The sequence below is a fragment of the Mustelus asterias genome, chromosome 27, assembly GCF_964213995.1.
Source record: "Mustelus asterias chromosome 27, sMusAst1.hap1.1, whole genome shotgun sequence".
In the NCBI taxonomy this organism is placed as follows: Eukaryota; Metazoa; Chordata; class Chondrichthyes; order Carcharhiniformes; family Triakidae; genus Mustelus; species Mustelus asterias.
This window is the reverse complement of record NC_135827.1, coordinates 20,915,895-20,938,242: the sequence shown is the minus strand read 5'-3', so window position 1 is coordinate 20,938,242 and position 22,348 is coordinate 20,915,895. Positions and strand designations below refer to the sequence as shown.

The following is a 22,348-nucleotide window of genomic DNA, read 5'->3' as shown; positions in this document are numbered from 1 at the left end:
ATCAAGAGACCCTAAATAACAATTTAGCCAATCTTGGCCACGGGCAGTGGTTGTACATCCACTATCCAAAACAGCACAGTTGAAAGAGTCTATCATCAGGACACTCATTATAGGACTCCATTTTTCTGTGAGCAAAACAATGCCTTCATGATCCTTATCTTTGTCACTGTCGGTTTCTACGTATTCTATGTCATGTGTAGTTTCAAAGGCATGATTTCTTCTTTTCGGACAGTTTACTATGTAGTGATATGGGGAATCGCATTGGAAACAGCGATTCACAATCCCTTCAGCATTTTTGACTAAAGCATCTTTTATCACTTTCCCATGTGCGTCTTCTTGCCCCATTATCAAATCGGTTATATCTGGTTTGTTGTTAGCATAACTGTCTCTGTTTAAGGGCCTTTGTGCACCATTTAGTCTGCCACGCAGCTGAGCTACCATTGAATCCTGTATTCTGGGCGCTATGGCATTCCGATCTGGATTGAAAGAGGTGGCGGGGAACAACTGTTTCCCAAAAGACTTCTTTAATGGATTTGTCATTTGAGCAAAGAGGCGCTCTGTTTCCCTTAATTGTATTCCAGTCTTTACTGGAAGACTATCCATCTGCAACAGACATGCACAGTCCAACAACTTAAAGGCCAATACTGCATCTGGAATCTCCAAATTAAATTTCATTAGCCTGTTACGGCCCCTATTAAAATCCTCCATGGACTGGGTCCCTTGTCTCCTAATCCTGTCAAACATCACCCATCCTTCATAATTCTCCAAAAACTCATCTGTTTTAGTAAAATGTATCTCGGTTTCGCAGCAGGAGCTGTAACCCTTCTTCTTTATTTAGGGCACCTGCAGTCCACTCGGAAAACACTTTACTCCTTATCTTACTTCTAGTCAGAAGTGACTAAGGTAAGGTAAGGCCATACGTTGCTTGTTCCTTGGTACTGAGGTGCCAAGGGTCCACATTTCCACCTCTGCCTTCCATTGCCGATATGGTTCGACATCTGAAAAGACAGAGGGACAATCAAACAATGTCAGTTTATTTCTACCATCTGCCAAGGTTCTATCCTGAATCTTCAAGAACAACACCAAGTTAAGATGGGTTTTCCTCTACCACCAATGTTCATCCAGCAGAAGGAATTCTTCAGTTGCAAGCAATAAAAGGAGCTTACTTCAGAAAGTAAATCCAAGAAAAAGGTTTAATAAAGAAATTTCATTACTCCAACACGTGAGGCCACACCCTAGGCCATACAAGTTCCCCACAGTTCCCATCTGCTTCTTATTTATACTGGGTCAGCTGGTCAGCTGACCACGACATCATTTTGTCATTGAATCATAGAATCCTATAAGTGCAGAAAGAGGCCATTCGGCCCACCTAGTCTGCAACAACCACAATCCTACCCAGGCCCTATCCCCATATCCCTACATATTTACCCACTAATCCCTCTAACCTACACATCCCGGGACACTAAGGGGCAATTTAGAATGGCCAATCAACCTAGCCCGCACATCTTTGGACTGTGGGAGGAAACCAGAGCACCGGAGGAAACCCACGCAGAAACAGGGAGAATGTGCAAACTCCACACAGACAGTGACCCGAGCCAGGATTCGAACCCAGGTCCCTGGAGCTGTGAAGCAGCAGTGCTAACCACTGTGCTACCGTGCTGCATTGGTTACATTGTCTACCAGGTCAACTAGTCAGCTGACCCTCACAGCATGTTACCATTGGTTACGTTATAACAGATCCAATGTCAAACAGACGCCAGCAGCTCTCCTAGTCTCCAGGGAAACAAATGTGGGGAGCTGGTACAGGATTTGGATATATCCTCAGGTGTCTCACTCAGGCCAGGTTGGTGGGCCCTGGTGAGGGGTGCAGGTAAATTGGGGGCTGGGGTTTGAAAGGTCATAGAGAGGACGGGTAACATCCAAGATGTGCAGGTTGGGTGGATTAGCCATGTAAATGCACGGGGTTGTGGGGATGGGATAGGGGTTTTGAGCCGAGGTGGGATGCTCTTCGGAGGGTCAGTGTGGACTTGATAGGCTGAATGGCCTCCTTCTGCACTGTAGGGATTCTAAGACATTAGAAATTGAGGGGTGCTCCAATGGGCCCAGGGAAACTTGCCAGCCTGGGTGCTTAGCCCCTCCTGTCGCCAATTAACTTTTGGCGGATGTGGGAATTTGGCCTTTAAATGGTCATTAATTGAATGCAGATCATTCAACGAGAACTCTGAATTTTAAACGCAGTGGTGGGGCAACATTAAATCTCTTGAAGACTACAGGCCACTAAGTCTAGACTCTTCTAGTTGATGTTTACGGGACCTTTGATTAGATTACGACCAATTGTAATCTATTCAGTATTTACTTTACAGGCTCGGGTGATGATTCCTCTGGCTGAGGCAGTTGCAGACAATAGATTACACTCTTAATCAAGAGAGTTAGCTAAATGAGCAGAGAAAAACACCAGAACAGTTCGTCCTTCACTTGAGAAATGATCTGAATACATTGAATGTGTTTGGACTTTAATCTTTCAAATGGAATCATCTTGGTAATCTCCAATGATTATACATAAAAATAAGTAGAGTAACTGAATGTGATCCCTCAAAAATTAGATCAAAAACTCCTGATAAAATTATACTCGACTTTTTCAGAGCCTTTCAAAGTAATACCTCACTTTATATAGCCTTAAATGACATGCATCTTTCTACTCTGACCCTACATTTCCGAACCGTATGAAATACTCACATCTTGTCTTGGGTATGTGGAGATTTGGATGCAAGTGTCCCCAGACTCCAGGTGCAGCGTGATGGAAGGTTTGGCATCCTCAGCTGCTGCTTTGCCTGCATTTGGAAATCTTCCATTCCGTTACTCTGTCCGGAGGTCATCCTGTCAACAGTAGGGAATGAAAAAATTGTCTCAGTATTCTTTACGCTTCCAATAGCTTTGCCCAGTCTACAACTCAAGTCTCGAAAATGGACAAGTTATGCAAATTAGTCCCCAATCCATGTTCCAGAGGGTGGAGAATTCGCTGCTCGGTCTGCTGATACTGCTAACACGATGAGCCTCAATGCTTTATTTGAGAAGGGGAAAATTCGGCCAGTGATCCAGCTCTTGATCTGGATTTGATTATCTGATTGCTGAGAAGTGTGGGATACATTTTTATCTCCATTTCTGGGCATTAACCTGGGCATTGTCTGGATAATGAGCAGCATGGAACGAATCTTGTTAAGGAGGATAGTGAGTCAGGAACAGAAACTTTGATATTCCTTTAACTTAAAGTAATGATTCAATGGGCTCTGCTCAATGTCTCTTCAACCTTTTTGATTCAGTCACATACATCATTGGGCGGCACACTGGCACAGTGGTTAGCACTGCTGCCTCACAGCACCGGGTTCAATTCCCGGCTTGGGTCATCGTCTGTGTGGAGTTTACACGTTCTCCTCCGTTTGAGTAGGTTTCCCCCGGGTGCTCTGGCTTCCTCCCACAGTCCAAAGATTAAGTGGATCAGCCATGCTAAATTGCTCCTTAGTGTCAGGGGGTCTAGCTAGGGTAACTGCATGATGTGGAGAGGGTAGGGCCTGGGTGGGATTGTGGTCGGTGCAGACTCGATGGGCCAAATGGTTTCCTTCTGCACTGTAGGGATTCTATGATCATCCTCCTACAATACTCTTCTGGTGACGGGCAGGTTGGCACTGCTGTCACCTAGTTCTATTTGTTGCCAGAGAATCTCCAGGACTGATTATCCTCTCAACACTGAGACCGCCAGAACCACCTTTGCTTGACGTCCCCCTAGTTCTCATATACATGCTGCCTCTCTACAACATCACCAAAACTACACATTAGATTCCACATATATGTAGCTCAAACCAGGCTGTTATCAACCGTGATTGCTTTTTTTGCCCAGAATGTGGTCCTAGATAACTGAAGTTAGTTCCAATTAAGCTTGGAAAGGCAAGAATCAATATATATGAACAGGACTCTCCTCCATTGCTTCAATTCCTCGCCTCACATGGAGTCATACTTGACTCTTAGCTGAGCCACTTTGTCTCTCATAGAAACATATGCTGAAATGTTACCGCCCCGCCTGCCAGGGGAATTGGAGCAGGCGAGGGGCAGACATTGGGTAGGTCCGTTGTCCTCGGACGGGAATTTCCAGTCTCGGGTCGAGCGAGGCCATAAAATCCCACCCATAGAAACTAGAAGCAGGAGTAGGACATTCGGCCTTCGACCCTACTCCGCCATTCATTTTGATCATTGAATTCAATATCCTGATCTCCCCTACCCCCCATATCCCTTTAGCCTCAAGAGCTATATCTAATTTATTCTTGAAATCACACAACGTTTTGGCCTCAACTACTTTCTGTGGTGGTGAATTTCAAACATTCACTACCCTTTGGGTGAAGAAATTTCTCCTCACCTCAGTCCAAAAAGGTTTATCCCTTATCCTCAAACGATGACCCCTAGTTCCGGAATCCCACACCATCGGGAACATTCTTTCTGAATCTACCCTGTCTAACCCTGTTAGAATTTTATGAGTTTCTATGAGATCCCTGTGGAACCCCACTAGTCACTGCCTGCCAATCAGAAAAAGACCCATTTATACCAACTCTTTACTTCCTATCTGCTAACCAGCTTTCTATCCATCTCAAGACATTACCTGCAATCCCACATGCTTTAACTTTACATGGTAATCTGTTATATGAGACCTTGTTGAAAGCCTCCTGAAAGTGTAAATAAACCACATCCACTGGTTCTCCTCGATCAACTCGACTAGTTACATCCTCAAAAAATTCCAATAGATTCGTCAACCATGATTTACCTTTTGTAAATCCATGCGGACTTTGTCTGATTATACCACTGCCTTCCAAATGCTTATCTCCTTCAATCCCATTCACCAAAATCATTTACTTCCATTTCTGTAATATTGTCTCTGCCACATGCTACCTGCAGCTGAAATCCTCTCTGCTATACCTTTATTGTCTTTCAACCCCAATAATTCCAATTGTCCCCTGGCAGCAAACCGAATTGTCAACCCTCCTAGCATCCTTTCTTTGGACCAGTGTGAATTTTCATCCGACCTCACTCCTTTTGAAGCTTTTTGGAGCATTTTTCTATACCAGAAACTTGTGCAACATAAACGCAAGTTGTTGCTGATGATTTTACAACATGTTAAAGTGATTTGATAGAAATCTCTGGGCAGTATATTGTGGGGGTTGTGCAAGAACATTCCAGGTATGCTAGATTTCAGAGAGTCAGCAGGTTATCATATAGTCAATGAAACTCAACCAATTTGACCTAACACCATATCTGTGGCCTTTCTGAAACACTATTTTGAATATCAAACAAGATTCCCATGTCGTCTATCAAGCAGTCAGGTTGTCCAACTTTTATTGTACATTTGCAAAACGCGTTCCAAATCAAGCAACACAGGGAAACAAATTAAGCATTTGGAAAACTATCCAACTCTACTTACTCTATGACATCTAGTTCATTGAGCAGGCCTGCCTTAGATTGGGAGGGTGGCACGGTGGCACAGTGGTTAGCACTGCTGCCTCACAGCGCCAGGGACCCGGGTTCAATACCCAGCTTGGGCCACTCTCTGTGTGGAGTCGACACGTTCTACCCGTGTCTGGCGGGTTTCCTCCGGGTGCTCCAGTTTCCTCCCACAGTCCAAAAGACATGCCGGTTAGGCGCATTGGTCATGCTAAATTCTCCCTCAGTGTACCTGAACAGGTGCCGGAATGTGGTGATGAGGAGATTTTCACAGTAGCTTCATTGCAATGTTGATGTAAGCTTACTTGTGACTAAGAAATAAACTTTAACAAAGCAAAATGCCTTTTTAAAGCACGATTTAAAAAAGAATCGGAGGGAGTATTTCTTTTGCCTGGTATGTTCAGCTGAGACAAGGAATGAATAACAGAGTAACTGTACTGCGGGAATAGTGGGAATTGCAATTCAAAGCAGAATATCAACACGAAGTGTATGAATCACTAACTCCACAAGTAATTGTTCAAAAAGCCTTCATTTGCTCCATATCATGTCTTATTTGGAATCTCCTCTATTCGATGTGTGGAAGGTGGAAATGTAACTTTGCAACAACACCACAATCAGCTTCATAAAGACTAACTTGGTATTACTTGTGACTAATGAAGAAATGTTAACTTTAACTTTAGATTTTAAGAAGCCTTTGACATGTAACTCATGAATTATGAGCTCCCTCTCATAATTAGAAAAACCCTCTAACAGCATAAAAGAAATTGATGCTTCATTTTGCCACATTTTATTCCCTGCAAATCAATGATTGCCCATTGAGTTAATTCTGACACCAATTGATGACTTTAGCCCAAGATTTGCAACTGCAGAGCAATTCCACTCCATCAAAAAACAATAAATGTTTCAAGCTTCACATCGTCATAACAAATGCCACGACCAATGCTGAGATATTCCCTCTTTTTTAAAAAATATATTGCCATTTCCTTTGGCACTATTGTACTATTAACTGTTTCTGGATGTTGGCATTTAAAAATAAAACAAATGTAGTTATGCAGAAATAGATTACACAAATCATTTTCCCTCAAGCCATACCTGCAGAATATCAGTACCAAATTCCGATGTGTTTCTTCTGAAGGAGTACAAGACACAGGGAAGTACAATTTGTTTTGAAGTGCTTCAGAAAGGCACTAGCAGTGAGGAAAACACAAGTGCCTGTCTTCAGTGCGATTCCTTTATGGCTTGTAATCCCTCCTACTTTTTAACTATCCCTCATTAGGCATCATTACAGTATATTTGACACAAGCAGCAACACTTGATTTTGCAATCTGCTTCACCAGGTTTTCTTTTAACTGTTTTTAAACAAAGTAAATAGTCGGGAGTCCGTGAGAAGCTTTCGTTTCGTTGCAGCAAGTTGCTATGACTTGGAATGTGCAGCCTGATTGGACAATGGACACAGGTTCAGCAGGAACATTTGAGAGAGAATTAGATATGTCCTTGAAAAGAAAATGTTTGAAAGACAATAGGGAAAGGGAATGGGAATAGAATTAGTTGAATAACTCCATTAAAGAGTTGCCACAGGTGCTATGAAGTCAAAATGGCCTCCTTCAGTGCTGTATGATTCTATACAAGCTAAACCGGAGATCCTTCATGAATTAATGCAGTTAACAGAATGCATCATAATAGCATAAGAACGAGGTGCAGGAGTAGACAATACAGCCCCTCGAGCCTGCTCCGCCATTCAATATGATTACAGCTGATCTTATCTCAGTCTCAACTCCATTTTCCTATCTGTTCTCCATAATCTTTCAACACATTACTGATTAAAAATCTGTTTATTACCTCAAATTTACTCAATGCCCCGGCATCCAGCGCACTCTGGGGTAGAGAATCCAACCGATTCGGAACCCTTTGGGAGAAGTAATTTCTCCTCATCTCTGTTTAAAATCTGCTACCCCTTATCCTAAAACTATGACCTCTCATTCTAGATAGCCCCACAAGAGGAAACATCTTCTCCATGTCTACTCCCTTTATCATTTTATATACCTCGATTAGCTGTCCTCTCGTTCTTCTGAACTCTGGGGAGTATTGGCCCAAACTGCTCAATCGCTCTTCATAAGACAAACCCCTCACCTCTGGAATCAATCCAGTAAACCTCCTCTGAAATGCCTGCAATGTCACTGTATACCTCCTCAAGTAAGGGGACCAAAACTGAACACCCTCTAATGGCAGGCTATCATTGTTGCCACAAAGCATGTCAGGTGGAGGTGGCGGTGGGGAGTGGGGGGGTGGGGGTGGCGGGGGGGGGGGGGGGGGGGGGGAGGGGGGGGTGTAGGGAAACTTCCAAAGTTCTAAATTTGGGTCTTGGAGGTAGACGTGTCTCTCTGGAGATGGGCAGTATCAGATCAGCCGCCCATTTTATGCAGTGCCTGATATTCAGTTGCACTGCTGGCAATAGAATTAAATATCAGGTACTGCGTATAACTGACAGGTCAGTAATGGATAGCCAGCATGGAAGGGATGTTAAAACCATCCTTCAGACAGGAATGACGGCTGGTACCGGAATTTTATCGGCACGCCTGCCCCGGAATCGTGATGGGCGTGATTTGCAGAACAGAATTCTCCTTTGGCCTTGGGCGGGATTTTATGAGCCTCGCCCGAGCGAGGTCATAAAATACCGGCCAGACAGTCTGGTCATTATCTTAGTGCTGTTTCTGGAATATTGCTGTGAGCAAATTGGTTGCCACATTTCTTGCATTACAGTAATGAACCTAATTTATTGCTTGTCAATCATCTTAAACTGCCGTCCTCTCTCAATGCTTCCACCAATGGAAACACTCGCTTTCCATCACTCTGTCCAGATCACTTATGATTTTGAACATCTCCGTCAAATCTCCTCTCAACCTTCCCTTCTCTAAGAATGACAGTCTCAACATACCCTGTCACCTGAAATGATTTGTGTACATATACTGCCAGGTCTCTCTTTGACAAAGGGTCATCTGGACTCGGAACGTCGGCTCTTTTCTCTACTTACAGATGCTGCCGGACCTGCTGAGATTTTCCAGCGTTTTCTCTTTTGCTCTCTACGACTGTGCTCCTTTTAGAATTCCAACATTAATTCAATTTTGCCTTGTGGTGAACCATCGTTGGTTCACCACTGGGGTTTGTTACCATGTTACTGTTGGGCTAGGGTGTTATTACTGTGGGGGTTGTACTATGTTGTTGGGTTAGGGTGTTTACCTGTTATGAGAGTTATCGTGGCACATTCCAGTGGGGTCCCGCCTCCGGTGGCAGGGTATAAGACCCCCTGCTCCGGCAGGACCCCTTCAGTCTGAACTGGTGTATTCGTGTTAGTAGTTCCCTTGTTACTTTATTAAAGCCTTCAATACCGAAGCCTTGATTCCATGTGCTTATTGACGCGCATCAATTTAATAAAGTAAACAGAAAACTCACAACTGTGCAACAAGAAGAAAAAAAAACAGAGAGTATGGAACAGATCCTAAAACCGGATCGTCTGACACTGGACCCACGTGCGGTCGGTGCAGCTAACACATTCGACCATTGGTGGAAGTGCTTTGAGGACTACCTGGCAGCCTCGGTAGCTATCACTACGGACAGTGATAGACTCCAGGTCCTCCACGCGAGGGTAAGCGACACGATTTACCTAGCCATTCGTGCAGCTCCCACTTACCAGGGTGCCGTCGAGCTCCTAAAGAATAGGTACATTATGCCACCCAACAAGATACATGCTCGTTACCTCCTCGCTACACGACGTCGGCAGTCGGGCGAAACCATAGAGGATTATGCCAATGAGCTCCTGCAGCTTGCCAGGGGTTGCGACTGTAAGGACGTCTCCGCCGAGCAGTATATGTACGACCTCGCCCGAGACGCGTTCGTAGCAGGGGTAGGGTCCTCGTACATCAGGCTTAAATTGCTAGAAAAGGGGAAACTCAACTTGACCCAGGCAATGGGGATGGCCGTGAGGTTGGAGGCGGCGTCGAAGAGCTTGGCGCTGTACCCCGAGGACCACGTGCAGTCAACGTGGTTGGAGCAAGCTCTGCTCCCTCCTCGCCCCGCGAACCCGCGCTCCCAGACCGATTCGACGACGGCGGCAGCTCCAGGTGGCCAGCGATGCTATTTTTGTGGAGGGGCCAAGCATCCACGGCAACAGTGTCCGGCTAGAACGGCAATCTGCAGCCAGTGCGGTAAAAAAGGCCACTACGGCAAAGTCTGCAGGTCCAAACCTAAAAACGGCAGTGCAGCTTGTAACCCTCCAGAACGGAGACCATCTCTTTCGGCGTCGCAGTACCCACGAAGTCCGACCACGTGCGATCTCAGGACGGCGCCATCGTGGCAGACAGAGGAGGAGGAAGACCACCAGGAGTCGCTGCGCTTGGCGCCCTCGCCCACGTGCGATCCATGGGGGCGGCCATCATGGTCCACGACGACTAAGAGCGACCAGCAGGGGTCCTCAGCATCCACATCGGCAGCATGCAGCAGCGACCAGCAGGGGTCCTCAGCATCCACATCGGCAGCATGCAGTGACGCCCAGGGGCCAACGGTGGCGTCGATCTCTCTGGATCAGACCAGGCATTACAGACTGGAACATTCTATGATGGAGGTAAAGGTTAGTGGCAGAACTGTGAATTGTCTGTTTGACAGTGGGAGCACCGAAAGTTTCATACACCCTGAAACTGCTAAAAGGTGTGGACTCCGGGTTCTCCCTGCCAAACAGACAATTTCCATGGCATCACAGTCCCGGTCTGTACCGATCCAAGGACGATGTATGGTAACTCTTGAGGTACAGGGCACAGTTTACGAGCAATACAGGCTCCTTGTGCTACCTCACCTTTGCGCGCCAATTCTCCTCGGACTAAACTTTATGGTCCACATGAAGAGTGTGATCCTACAGTACGGTGGGCCACTCCCTTCACTGGCAGTAGGGAATCAGCCGCAGCCTCCAAATTGCCCAAAGCGCCCCGCGTGCAATTTATCCACCCTGAAGATCACGACACCATCCCTTTTTAAAAATCTGGTACCTGGCTGCAAGCCCATCGCTACTAAAAGTAGGCGTTACAGCGCTGAGGACCGGATCTTTATTAGATCTGAGGTTCAGCGGCTCCTCAAGGAAGGGATCATACAGGCCAGTGCTAGTCCGTGGAGAGCGCAGGTCGTGGTAGTCAAAAGCGGGAACAAACCTCGGATGGTCATCGACTATAGTCAGACCATTAATAGATACACGCAGCTGGATGCGTATCCTCTCCCGCGCATTTCTGATATGGTCAATCAGATTGCGCAGTACCGAGTGTTTTCTACCATAGACCTTAAGTCCGCCTACCATCAACTCCCCATCCGCCCAGAGGACCGACAATATACGGCTTTTGAGGCGGATGGTCGTCTATACCAATTCCTCAGGGTTCCATTTGGTGTCACCAATGGGGTCTCGGTCTTCCAGCGTGCTATGGACCGAATGGTGGACCAGAACGGGTTGCGGGCTACCTTCCCGTACCTGGATAACGTCACCATCTGCGGCCATGACCAGCAGGACCACGACACGAATCTCCAACACTTTCTGCGCACTGCATCTCGCCTGAATCTGACCTATAACAGGGAGAAGTGCGTATTCCGTACGCGCAGGTTAGCCATCCTCGGATACGTGGTGGAAAACGGGGTCATTGGCCCTGATCCAGACCGTATGCGCCCACTTACTGAACTTCCCTTGCCCGCTAGCACGAAGGCACTGAGGAGATGCCTCGGGTTCTTTTCATATTATGCACAGTGGGTCCCCAACTACGCGGACAAAGCTCGTCCGCTCATTAAGTCCACGACCTTCCCACTTACGCCGGAGGCCCAATTGGCCTTCAAGGTTTTGAAGAGCGACATCTCGAAAGCCACGATGCACGCGGTGGATGAATCCATCCCTTTCCAGGTGGAGAGTGATGCATCTGACTTCGCCCTAGCCGCCACACTAAACCAGGCAGGCAGGCCCGTCGCGTTCTTTTCCCGCACCCTTCAAGGCCCAGAAATTCGGCACTCAGCGGTGGAAAAGGAGGCTCAGGCCATTGTGGAGGCAGTCAGACACTGGCGCCATTACCTGGCAGGTAAGCGGTTCACCCTGATCACAGATCAACGATCCGTGGCGTTTATGTTCAGTAACACGCAGAGGGGCAAGATCAAGAACGATAAGATCTTGCGGTGGAGAATTGAGCTCTCCACCTATAATTACGATATTATGTATCGTCCAGGGAAGCTCAATGAGCCCTCGGATGCCCTCTCGCGCGGAACATGCGCCATCATGCAGGAGGACCGCTTGAAGGCTCTCCACAATGATCTGTGTCATCCTGGAGTCACCAGACTCTACCACTTCATCAAAGCCCGCAACCTGCCCTACTCGGTGGAGGATGTCAGGTCAGTAACTAGAAGCTGTCGGATTTGCGCAGAATGCAAACCACACTTTTATCGACCAGACCGGGCACAATTGGTCAAGGCCACTCGCCCTTTTGAGAGGCTGAGTGTGGATTTTAAGGGCCCCCTTCCCTCAACGGACCGGAATGTCTATTTTCTCAATATAATAGACGAGTATTCCCGGTTTCCGTTTGTTTTCCCCTGTGCGGACACGTCAACTGCCACCGTCATCAAGGTTTTCAGTGAACTTTTTACCCTGTTCGGGTACCCCTGCTACATTCATAGCGACAGGGACTCATCGTTCATGAGCAACGACTTGAGGCAATTCCTGCTCTCATTCGGGATTGCCTCTAGTAGAACCAGGAGCTACAACCCTAGGGGTAACGGACAGGTGGAAAGGGAGAATGCTACAGTCTGGAAGGCTGTCCTACTGGCACTGAAATCCAGGGGCCTTCCAGTCTCCCGTTGGCAGGAGGTCCTTCCAAATGCGCTTCATTCCATTCGCTCCCTCCTGTGTACGGCAACCAATGCTACTCCCCACGAGAGGATGTTCTCATTCCCTCGGAAGTCGTCCTCGGGGACCTCATTGCCAGCCTGGTTGACGTACCCAGGACCCGTCCTTCTGCGGCGCCATGTGAGGGCTCGCAAGTCCGACCCCTTGGTCGAACCGGTCCAACTCCTCCACGCCAACCCTCAGTATGCCTATGTGGCATATCCTGACGGGCGAGAGGACACTGTCTCCATTAGAGACCTGGCGCCCGCAGGGGACGTAGCAACCCCTGTCGCTCCTATTCCCCCAGTCACAAATCCACTACTCCTCATTACTTCCCCAGACGTGGCGCGGTCAGCACCGGGACCAGTGCATAACACTTTTACTCCCATGTACAGCTTGCCTGAGACTCGGAGATCGGCGCCACCATCATCATCACCACCACCACTACCACCAAACGTTCCAGGATCCCCTGCACCATCGCCTCACCAGGGCCGGCCGGCCCGGGAGTCCTTGAGGGGACAGCCAGACGTTACTTTAAGAGCGCCACCACAAGCACCTGCTCCGTTTTCGCAACCGGTGTTGAAGAGATCGGCACCTGCTCCGGTTTCGCAACCGGTGTTGAGGAGATCGCAGCGTCGGTGCGGTCCTCCAGACCGTCTGGACTTGTGAATCCTGTGACTTTTCTGTTATTGTCTGTTATATGACCTGTTTTTCGTCCACCCCGCCACCTTTTGTTCTTAAAGGAGGGGTGAATGTGGTGAACCATCGTTGGTTCACCACTGGGGTTTGTTACCATGTTACTGTTGGGCTAGGGTGTTATTACTGTGGGGGTTGTACTATGTTGTTGGGTTAGGGTGTTTACCTGTTATGAGAGTTATCGTGGCACATTCCAGTGGGGTCCCGCCTCCGGTGGCAGGGTATAAGACCCCCTGCTCCGGCAGGACCCCTTCAGTCTGAACTGGTGTATTCGTGTTAGTAGTTCCCTTGTTACTTTATTAAAGCCTTCAATACCGAAGCCTTGATTCCATGTGCTTATTGACGCGCATCATGCCTTATCTCATTCTTCCTACCCAAATGAATCATTCACACTTCACTGCATTAAATTTCATCCACCTCTTGTCTGTGCCCTTTTGAAGTCCATCACTATCCTCCTCATACTTTCATGTTTAGCATCATCTGCAAATTATTTAAATTTACCCAAATAATTCCTTGCAAATTCCAGAAAAGAGCAAAGTTTACATAATTACTTTTCATCATTGAAATCCTGGAACTTTGGGAACATTCAGCGCTCCATTACTGCAGATAGATGAGTTCATTGCTAAAGTTTAGATTATTGATTTGTATCACAAGTAGGCTTACATTAACACTGCAATGAAGTTACTGTGAAAATCCCCTTGTCGCCACACTCCAGCGCCTGTTCGGGTACACTGAGGGAGGATTTAGCATGGCCAATGCACCTATCCAGCACGTCTTTCGGACTGCGGGAGGAAAGCGGAGCACCCGGAGGAAACCTAAACAGACACGGGGAAAGTGTGCAGACTCCGCACAGACAGTGACATAAGCCGGGAATTGAACCCGAGTCCAGGGCACTGTAAAGCAGCAGTACTAATCACTTAAACACTCACCTTTCTGCCAGTTCAGTGACTGAATTTGATCCACCGGTCGATTGTAGTATTTAATGTTCAAATAATGAATTTTATTTCATTAACCAATGGGTTTCATCAGATTTAGAAGGAGCAGTTAATCCCAGATAAGCAATTGTTGGCATAATATGTTGATGGATGTGGAGGGGAAGAAAATGATTGTAGTTCCAAATGTACCAGAACATTTTACAATGCATAGGGGCAGCACAGTAGCACGATGGTTAGCACTGCTGCCTCACAGCACTACGGGCCCAGGTTCAATTCCGACCTCGGGTGACTGTCTGTGTGGAGTTTGCACATTCTCCCCATGTCTGCATAGGTTTCCTCCGGGTACTCGAAAGATATGCGGGTTAGGTTGATTGGCCATGCAGTGTCAGGTGGATCAGCAGGGTAAATATGTGGGGTTACGGGGATAGGGCCAAGGTGGGATTGTTGTTGGTGCAGGCTCGATGGGCCGAATGGCCTCCTTCTACACTGTAATGATTCTATGATATTCTATTGTGACCATGTTACATATATATTTGCCTGACACTATTTTTTTCATTCATTCATGGGATTTATGTGTCGCCAGCATTTATTGCCCATTCCTAATTGCCCTTGAGAAGGTGATGGTGAGTCGCCTTTATGAACTGCTGCAGTCCATGTGGTATAGGTGCACTCTGGGTGCTGCTAGTGAAGGGGCTCCAGATAAATTACATACTGTGAAATTCCTGGTCTCATTTTCTTCAAGGTATGAGTTGTATAAGTCTAAAGATCTCAAGTAGGTGAATGATTTCTATCGCTGGATTCTCAAATCGGTAGGTTCGAGATACAGTAATAGAAAATGGCGAGCATTGGAATCATGGGTAAATGACATGAGCCCAAAAGAATACTTACCGTAGTCAGCATGTATTTCTGCTGACACAGGATGAGGCATCCTTGAGCAGTTTAAACTGGCTGAGATTAGATAGAAAGCAGTATTCCAGACAGCTGTAGAAGTTTATGGTTAACCACAATGCAAACTAAAGTAAGATTTGACTATGAAATAGATTAGAATGAGTCTAATGGGCCTAGAAGGGGTGGCACAGTGGGGTGACACGGTAGCACAGTGGGGCGGCATGGTGGCTAGCACTGTTGCCTCACAGCGCCGAGGACCTGGGTTTGATTCCAGCCTTGGGTGAAGACTGCATATTCTCCCTGTGTCTGCGCGGGTTTCCACTGGCTGCTCCCATTTCTTCCTACAGCCCGAAGATGTGTCAGTTAGGTGGATTGGCCATGCTAAATTGCTCTTTAGTGTCAGGGGAATTAGTTGAGTAAATACATGGGGTTATGGGGATAGGGCCTGGGTGGGATTGTTATCAGTACAGGCTCAATGGGCTGAATGGCCTCCTTCTGTACTGTAGAGATTCTATGATTCTATGGAAGGAGAGGCTAGAATGAATAGGGTACAGCAAATGGTGTATACACATTGGAAGTAAAGAACAGCAAGTTTACATAAAACATTTAATGTAATCAAATGGCTCAGAACGCTCCATAGGAACATTATAAATATAAAACAAAATATGACACAGAGCCAAAGAAAGAGATATTGGGCAGAATTTTATGAGATTGATTCCATTTTATCTGAAATTATCTCTTGCTACCAAAATATTCCCACATTCCCTGAACTAAGACACCCCTTTTCCCAAACAGCATCCGCTATAGTAACTGTATAAGCCAAATCCAGCTCATAGTTAACACACAATGCAGCTTAGATGTCCAAGTCTGGGAAAATGTATTTTGCTGGATCAACGAAGACATGAAACTGCATCTTTTAGATGAGACTCTCTGCCGTGGCTTTAAATGTTAGCTGGAGCAGGCCTCCGTGGCTCTAATCATAGATGGAACTGGTTCAAAAATTCGGGAGGCTAATGGAATCTTAGCCTTTTGTGCCAGTGTTACGTAATGATAGAAGTTTGGTTACAGTAGTAATATGACATTTTAGGGGAAGAAATTAAAATTAACATGTTTCTAATTGTTAGACGAAGCAGCTAGAGCAATAAATCCAAACATCCTTTAGTTTCTCTTACCACATGATGGGGGGGAGATTACTTTAGCGCTGAACTTGGACACTTCTTGGTATTGGCTACGCTTTGTTCCTCAATGTTCATGTATGTGGTAGATAGCCAGGGTGGCGGTGGGTGAGTGATGCCAATCCCAGTCCTGGCTTTGGTACAGACACATTCTTCCATGAATCATAGAATCCCTACAGTGCAGAAGGAGGCCATTTGGCCCATCGAGTCTGCACCAATCACAAACCCACCCAGGCCCTATCCCCGTAAGCCCACTTATTTACCCTGCTAGTTCTCCTGACACCTAGGGGCAATTTATCATGGCCAATTAACCTAACCCGCACATCTTTGGACTGTTGGAGGAAACCGGAGCTCCTGCAGGAAATCACGCAGACACGGGGAGGACGTGCAAACTCCATACAGATAGTGACCCAAGGCCGGAATTGAACACGGGTCCCTGGGGCTGTGAGGAAGCAGTGCTAACCACTGTGCCACCGTGCCGCCCATAGATGAAACACATCTAAGTTAATTGTCATCTTGCTGTTGCAAACACAACACACCCAAGAACCTCAATGAGATATTAGTTTCAATCTGAAACCTGTTTCTCCAGAAGTAATTCTAGCGCAGCAACAGATTAGCTTTGCTACCTTTTCTGTTTGCTGAATAGTAATTATTAAGAATCAAATGGCAGTTTCTTCAGTTGTGAAAGTAATTACAAGCTCTCTCAAGTGTTTTTGTTTAACGCAGTGAAGAGAAAGTCAGATACAGGAGAATGGAGGCACGTCAAACTTTTATGTTGACTGAATCCAAACAGCTCGCAGAATTTACAATTCCAGGGAAGGAGAGAGAAACACTGTTTTTCAGTCTGATGTCTAAACATCTTCTAACGAAATAAAACTGCCCAAAACTGAAAATGAATGAACTCCTGTCACCTGACCTGTCAATCATTCTTCCCCCGAACAATGCAGGGTCATAAAAATCCCAGAAAGTACCTGAGGCCCAAGGTAAAAATAAGCAAAACCCCATTTCAACCAATTAAGCAGCAATAAAAGGAGTCCTTGCAGACAGCTCGGCAACAATGAAAAAAAAATCAAAGCTACTTATGGGGCGGCACGGTGGCACAGTGGTTAGCACTGCTGCCTCACAGCACCAGGGACCCGGGTTCGATTCCCAGCTTGGGTCACTGTCTGTGTGGAGTTTGCACATTCTCCTCGTGTCTGCGTGGGTTTCCTCCGGGTGTTCCGGTTTCCTCCCACAGTCCAAAGATGTGCTGGTTAGGTTGATTGGCCATGCTAAATTGACCCTTAGTGTCAGGGGGATTAGCAGGGTAAATATGTGAGGGTTACGGGAATAGGGCCAGGGTGGGATTGTGGTCGGTGCAAACTTGATGGGATGAATGGCCTCCTTCTGCACTATAAGGATTCTATGATTCTAACTGCAGAGAACATCATTTTAAAAAAACATTTCTTAAAGGCACACTAACATCAGAGAGACAATGCAGCTCTCCAGTGAGCCTAACATCAGTACGGGGAAAGTTGCTAGAGTCCATTTTCAAAGATTTCATAACTCAGCATTTGGAAAGCAGTGGTATAATCAGACAAAGTCAGCATGGAGGATTTACATAGGGGAAATCAAGCTCAACAAATCTACTGGAATTCTTAAAGTAAAGTTTATTTATTAGTCACAAGTAGGCTTACATTCACACTGTGATGAAGGTACTGTGAAAATCCCCGAGTCGCCACACTCTGGTGCTTGTTTAGGTACACTAAGGGAGAATTTAACATGGCCAATTCACCTAACCTGCACATTTTTAGACTATGGGAAGGAACCGAAGCACCTGGAGGAAACACACACAGACACAAGGAGAACTTGCAAACTCCACACAGATAGTGACCCAGACCGGGAATCGAACCTGGGTCCCTGGCACTGTGAGGCAGCAGTGCTAACCACTGTGCCACCCAATTCTTTGAAGATATAACTAATAGAGTTAACCAAAGAGAATCAGTAGATGTGGTTGATTTAGACTTTCAGAAGGCTTTTGACAAAGTCTCACACAGCAGACGACTATGTAAAGTTAAAGCATATGGGATTGCTGGTAATGTCTTGAGATGGATAGACAGCTGGTTAGTAGATAGGAAGCAAAGAGTTGGCATAAATGGGTCTTTTTCTGATTGGCAGGCAGTGACAAGTGGAGTACCGCAGGGATCTGTGCTAGGATCCCAACTGTTCATAATATATATGAATGATTTGGAAGAGGGAACTAAATGTATTATCTCCAAATATGCGGATGATACAAAGTTGGGTCGGAGGGTGAGCTATGAGGAGGATGCAGAGATGCTTCAGCATGATTTGGACAGGCTGAGTGAGTAGGCATATGCATGAGAGGTGCAGTATAATGTGGATAAATGTGAGGTTATCCATTTCGGCAGCAAAAATAGGAAGGCAGATTATTATTTGAGTGGGTGCAAATTGAGAGAGATGGATACTCAGTGAGACCTTGGTGTCCTCGTGCATCATTAGCTGAAAGTAAGCGCGCAGGTACAGCAGGCAGTAAAGAAAATGTATGTTGGTCTTCATAGCGAAAGTATTTGAGCGTAGGAATAGAGATGTTTTACTGCAATTGTATAGGGCGTTGGTGGGGCCACAGCTGGAGTATTGCGTGCAGTTTTGGTGTCCTTACCTGGGGAAAGATGTCCTTGCTCTTGAAGGAGTACAGTGAAGGTTTACCAGGCTGATTCCTGGGATGGCAGGTCTGTCATATGAAGAGAGATTAAGTTGGTTAAGATTATATTCTCAGCAGTTTAGAAGAGTGAGAAGGGATCTCATAGAAACTTCTAACAGGGTAGATTCAGAAAAAATGATCCCAATGGTGGGGGAGTCCAGAACTAGGGGTCATAGTTTGAGGATAAGGGGTAAACCTTTTAGAAATGAGGTGAGGAGAAATTTCTTCACCCAGAGAGTGGTGAATGTGTGGAATTCACAACCACAGAAAGTAGTTGAGGCCAAAACGTTGTGTGATTTCAAGAATAAATTCTATTAGCTCTTGGGGCTAAAGTGATCAAGGGATATGGGGGGGAAGGGGGGGATCAGAATATTGAATATGATCAGCCATGATCAAAATGAATGGCGCAGCAAGCTTGAAGGGCCGAATGGCCTACTCCTGCTTCTGGTTTCCATGTTTCTATGTTAATACCCCAAAGATACATTCGTCAATTTACCCCAAAGAATTTACACCCAATGTCCCCATCCGCAATGACGTTCTCTCTTTCGGCCACATGAATAACTTTAAATTAAATCATTGTCACAATAGACTCCATTGGAATAACCTAGTGTTCTGATCTCAAAAGTTTTCCAGCAATTTTGGGGGATTATGATCCGTATATGTGATTGTTTCTGTGGGATTGCTAGCAAGGTAAATCTCAAAATGTTGCAATGCCAGTAATACCAGGCTTAAAGTATTTTTTTTAATGGTGGAATATTTATGTTGGTGACGATTTAGTTTCCTTGAGAAATAGCCCACAGGTTTGCAGTCGGAGAACAGGTAGGAGTCAGACTTGCGTGGCACTAGGTCTGCACCTCAGTGTGCTTCACAGCGAGTCGTCATCACCCTTCAACCTTGGCCAAAGACTCGCTAACACGGCCAGCCCAGGCCGCCACCTTGTTGTGATGCAACTTGGGCCCATGGGGGGGGGGGGGGCATGGAGGAGGGGAAGGGTAATGGAGGAGTTTGAGGGAGCAGTTTTGGGGGTTGGTGTGGCTGTAACCTCTCCTGGGGTGTGTGGGCGGGTGGTAGTAACAGCCGCCACACTTTACGGCAGCAACTAAGTGAACCTGGCTGCAATGAATGCCTCCCTCGCCACCTGTCCTCCATCCTCCGGCTCCTCATCAGCCTCCTCCTCCACACACTGCCATTGGCACTCCTCCTCCTCCAGGTGGTCTCCCACTGCTGTGCAACGTTGTGGAGTATACAGCATACTATGATGATGCACGGGGCCCACACATATCGGAGGGCACCCCCAGAATGGTCCAGGCACCGGAACTGCATCTTCAGCAGGCCTATCCATGATGGACTGCGTGGTAGCGAGGGCCTCATTATAACGGGTCACCGCCTCAGTATCGGGCCTCCACACTGGTATCATCAGCCATGATGTTAGTGGGTCTCCCTTGTCTCCCACGAGCCATCCCAGCAGCCTTGGGCTGGTCCTCAAAGGCCCAAAGCATGTCCAAACTCCTCAAAGCGTAACTATTATGCACGCCCCCTGGGTAATTATCTGCATACTTATCAGTCTGTAGTCACAAACTATCTGGACATTGAGGGAGTGGTAGCTCTTCCTGTTGATGAACTGCTGTCCCTCACCTCGTGTGGACCACAGGGCGATGTGCATCTCATCCAAAACCCCTTGCACATGGGGCATGTCAGCAACGGCGCCAAAGCCTGTAGACTGGGCCTCCTGTTGCGCCTGGCCAACATCAAATTGTATGTAGTGGTCTGCCCGGGCTTACAGGGCATCCGTAACCTGGCGCACACCTGTGCCCAGGTGCCTGTGATGTGCCACAGATGTCCCCATTGGGTGTCTGGAATGATCCTGTGGCATAGAAGTTTAAGGCCACCTTCACTTCCACTGTGCCCTCCCCTCCCCTGAGGCGCCAGGTCTGCCGGGACCTGACACAGGTGCCGCACTGTCTCCTTGCTCAGGGGGGAGCCGATGCTCACGGCCTCAGACACCTTTGTCCTGTACACCCTGCATCTCCACCTCCTCCACCCCATCCCCCCACCCCCACAGGAGACTGCACTGCCACTTCCTGGGCCTCACTGGCAGCTCCCTGCCCTCCCCCTGCAGGTTCCAGCACTGGTCAGCCTTGCAGTGGCCGTGCAACACCCTCCTCCACCTCCTCAGCATCCTCTGCAACTGCCACAATGATGGCCCTCTCAATGCCCAACAAAATCCATCTGCAAGGTGAGGGTTACAGAGAGAGAGAGAGGGAAAGAGTTTCCTTTTTACTATCCCGGGACCCCCAGTCCATCACAGGGACCACTGTTGGATGCTGGCAACCCGACACAATCTGGGGTGCCATGCGTCACCTGAATAGGTCACCTGCCATTGGCATCTTGGCCACAGCTGGCAGGGAGAACATGCAGGTTGGTGTGTGGGCGTGGCCATTGCGCACCCTTGAGCCATTGCCATGGGTGCTATTACAGCATTGCCTTCCAGACATATGTTGCAGGTCAGGCAGACGGGGCAGGGGCAGCCTCCTGATTATCACAATGTGGGTTCCAATTCTCAGCAGACTCCACGCAGTTTGAGTGTCTGTGTTAACATGGGCCCCCTTGCTTGGGGCACCAGCTGCCTGACTTGATGAGCCCACAAGCAGCGCATGGCGCCTTTTACCCCTCTCCCTAAAACCCCAGCACTCAGTAAATTCTCCCACCCCAGTAGATAGCCTGACCAACGGAACATCCCTGTGCCTGGAAACAGTAGCCCCACCAGCACTCAGTAAAGACCCTCAACACACCCCACAGAGACATCAATAGAACATCCCTGTGCCTGGAAACAGTAGCCCCACCAGCACTCAGTAAAGACCCTCAACACACCCCACAGAGACATCAATAGAACATCCCTGTGCCTGGAAACAGTAGCCCCACCAGCACTCAGTAAAGACCCTCAACACACCCCACAGAGACATCAATAGAACATCCCTGTGCCTGGAAACAGTAGCCCCACCAGCACTCAGTAAAGTCCCCCACCCCATCCGGCAACTTTGCCTCACACGCTCCCCTCTGCATCCCACCCCGCAAACCACCCAACCTCCCCGGGCTCCAGCACTCCAGGGGCTGCAGCTCCATTCCACTTACGTCTTCGCTCTTCTTCTGTGCTGTGTTGGACCAGGCTCCAACTTTTATTGACAGTTGCAGACGGTGCCAGCATGACATCATGCCGGATAGGGAGAAGATGCTAGCAGGGAGAAGTGGGGACATTGCCATCCTGAACTCGCTAATGATATCGAAATATACGGAAACACATTTAAACTGCCGCCGCGATGATTTCCGGTGCGAACCCCCATCGCACTATGAAACATAGCCTGGGAGACACAGTACTGGCACAGCACAGCGGGCAGGGAGAATCACCCCCACATAGGCAGGGCTGGTAGAAGTGGGGAGAGCAAAGGGATGTATCTTTAACAGCGATGTATTTTAAACTTCCAATTTGAATGTAACAGTTGCTGCAAATTTGGGAAGTTTAACTTAAATTAGTGCTGCTTTTATATAAATATTTCACTTGAATTACCTGAAATTC

General features: G+C 47.3%; 1 protein-coding gene across 2 annotated transcripts in view; it reads right to left on the bottom strand.

The window, feature by feature from the left end:
- LOC144480029 (cystathionine beta-synthase-like) overlaps positions 1-22,034 on the bottom strand; it is a 58,955-nt gene extending 36,921 nt beyond the window's left edge. The window contains exons 1-3 of one of the 2 annotated variants that reach the window (XM_078199181.1): positions 21,907-22,034; positions 18,733-18,804; positions 2,737-2,877 (exon numbers count right to left, since the gene is read on the bottom strand). In XM_078199181.1, the coding sequence (XP_078055307.1) occupies positions 2,737-2,876 (140 nt within the window). In that variant the 5' untranslated portion in view covers position 2,877; positions 18,733-18,804; positions 21,907-22,034. Of the gene's footprint in view, positions 1-920; positions 999-2,736; positions 2,878-18,732; positions 18,805-21,906 lie in introns of those variants that run through there. The other variant, XM_078199180.1, reaches the window with a different exon arrangement.
- Positions 22,035-22,348: the final 314 nt, after the last annotated feature.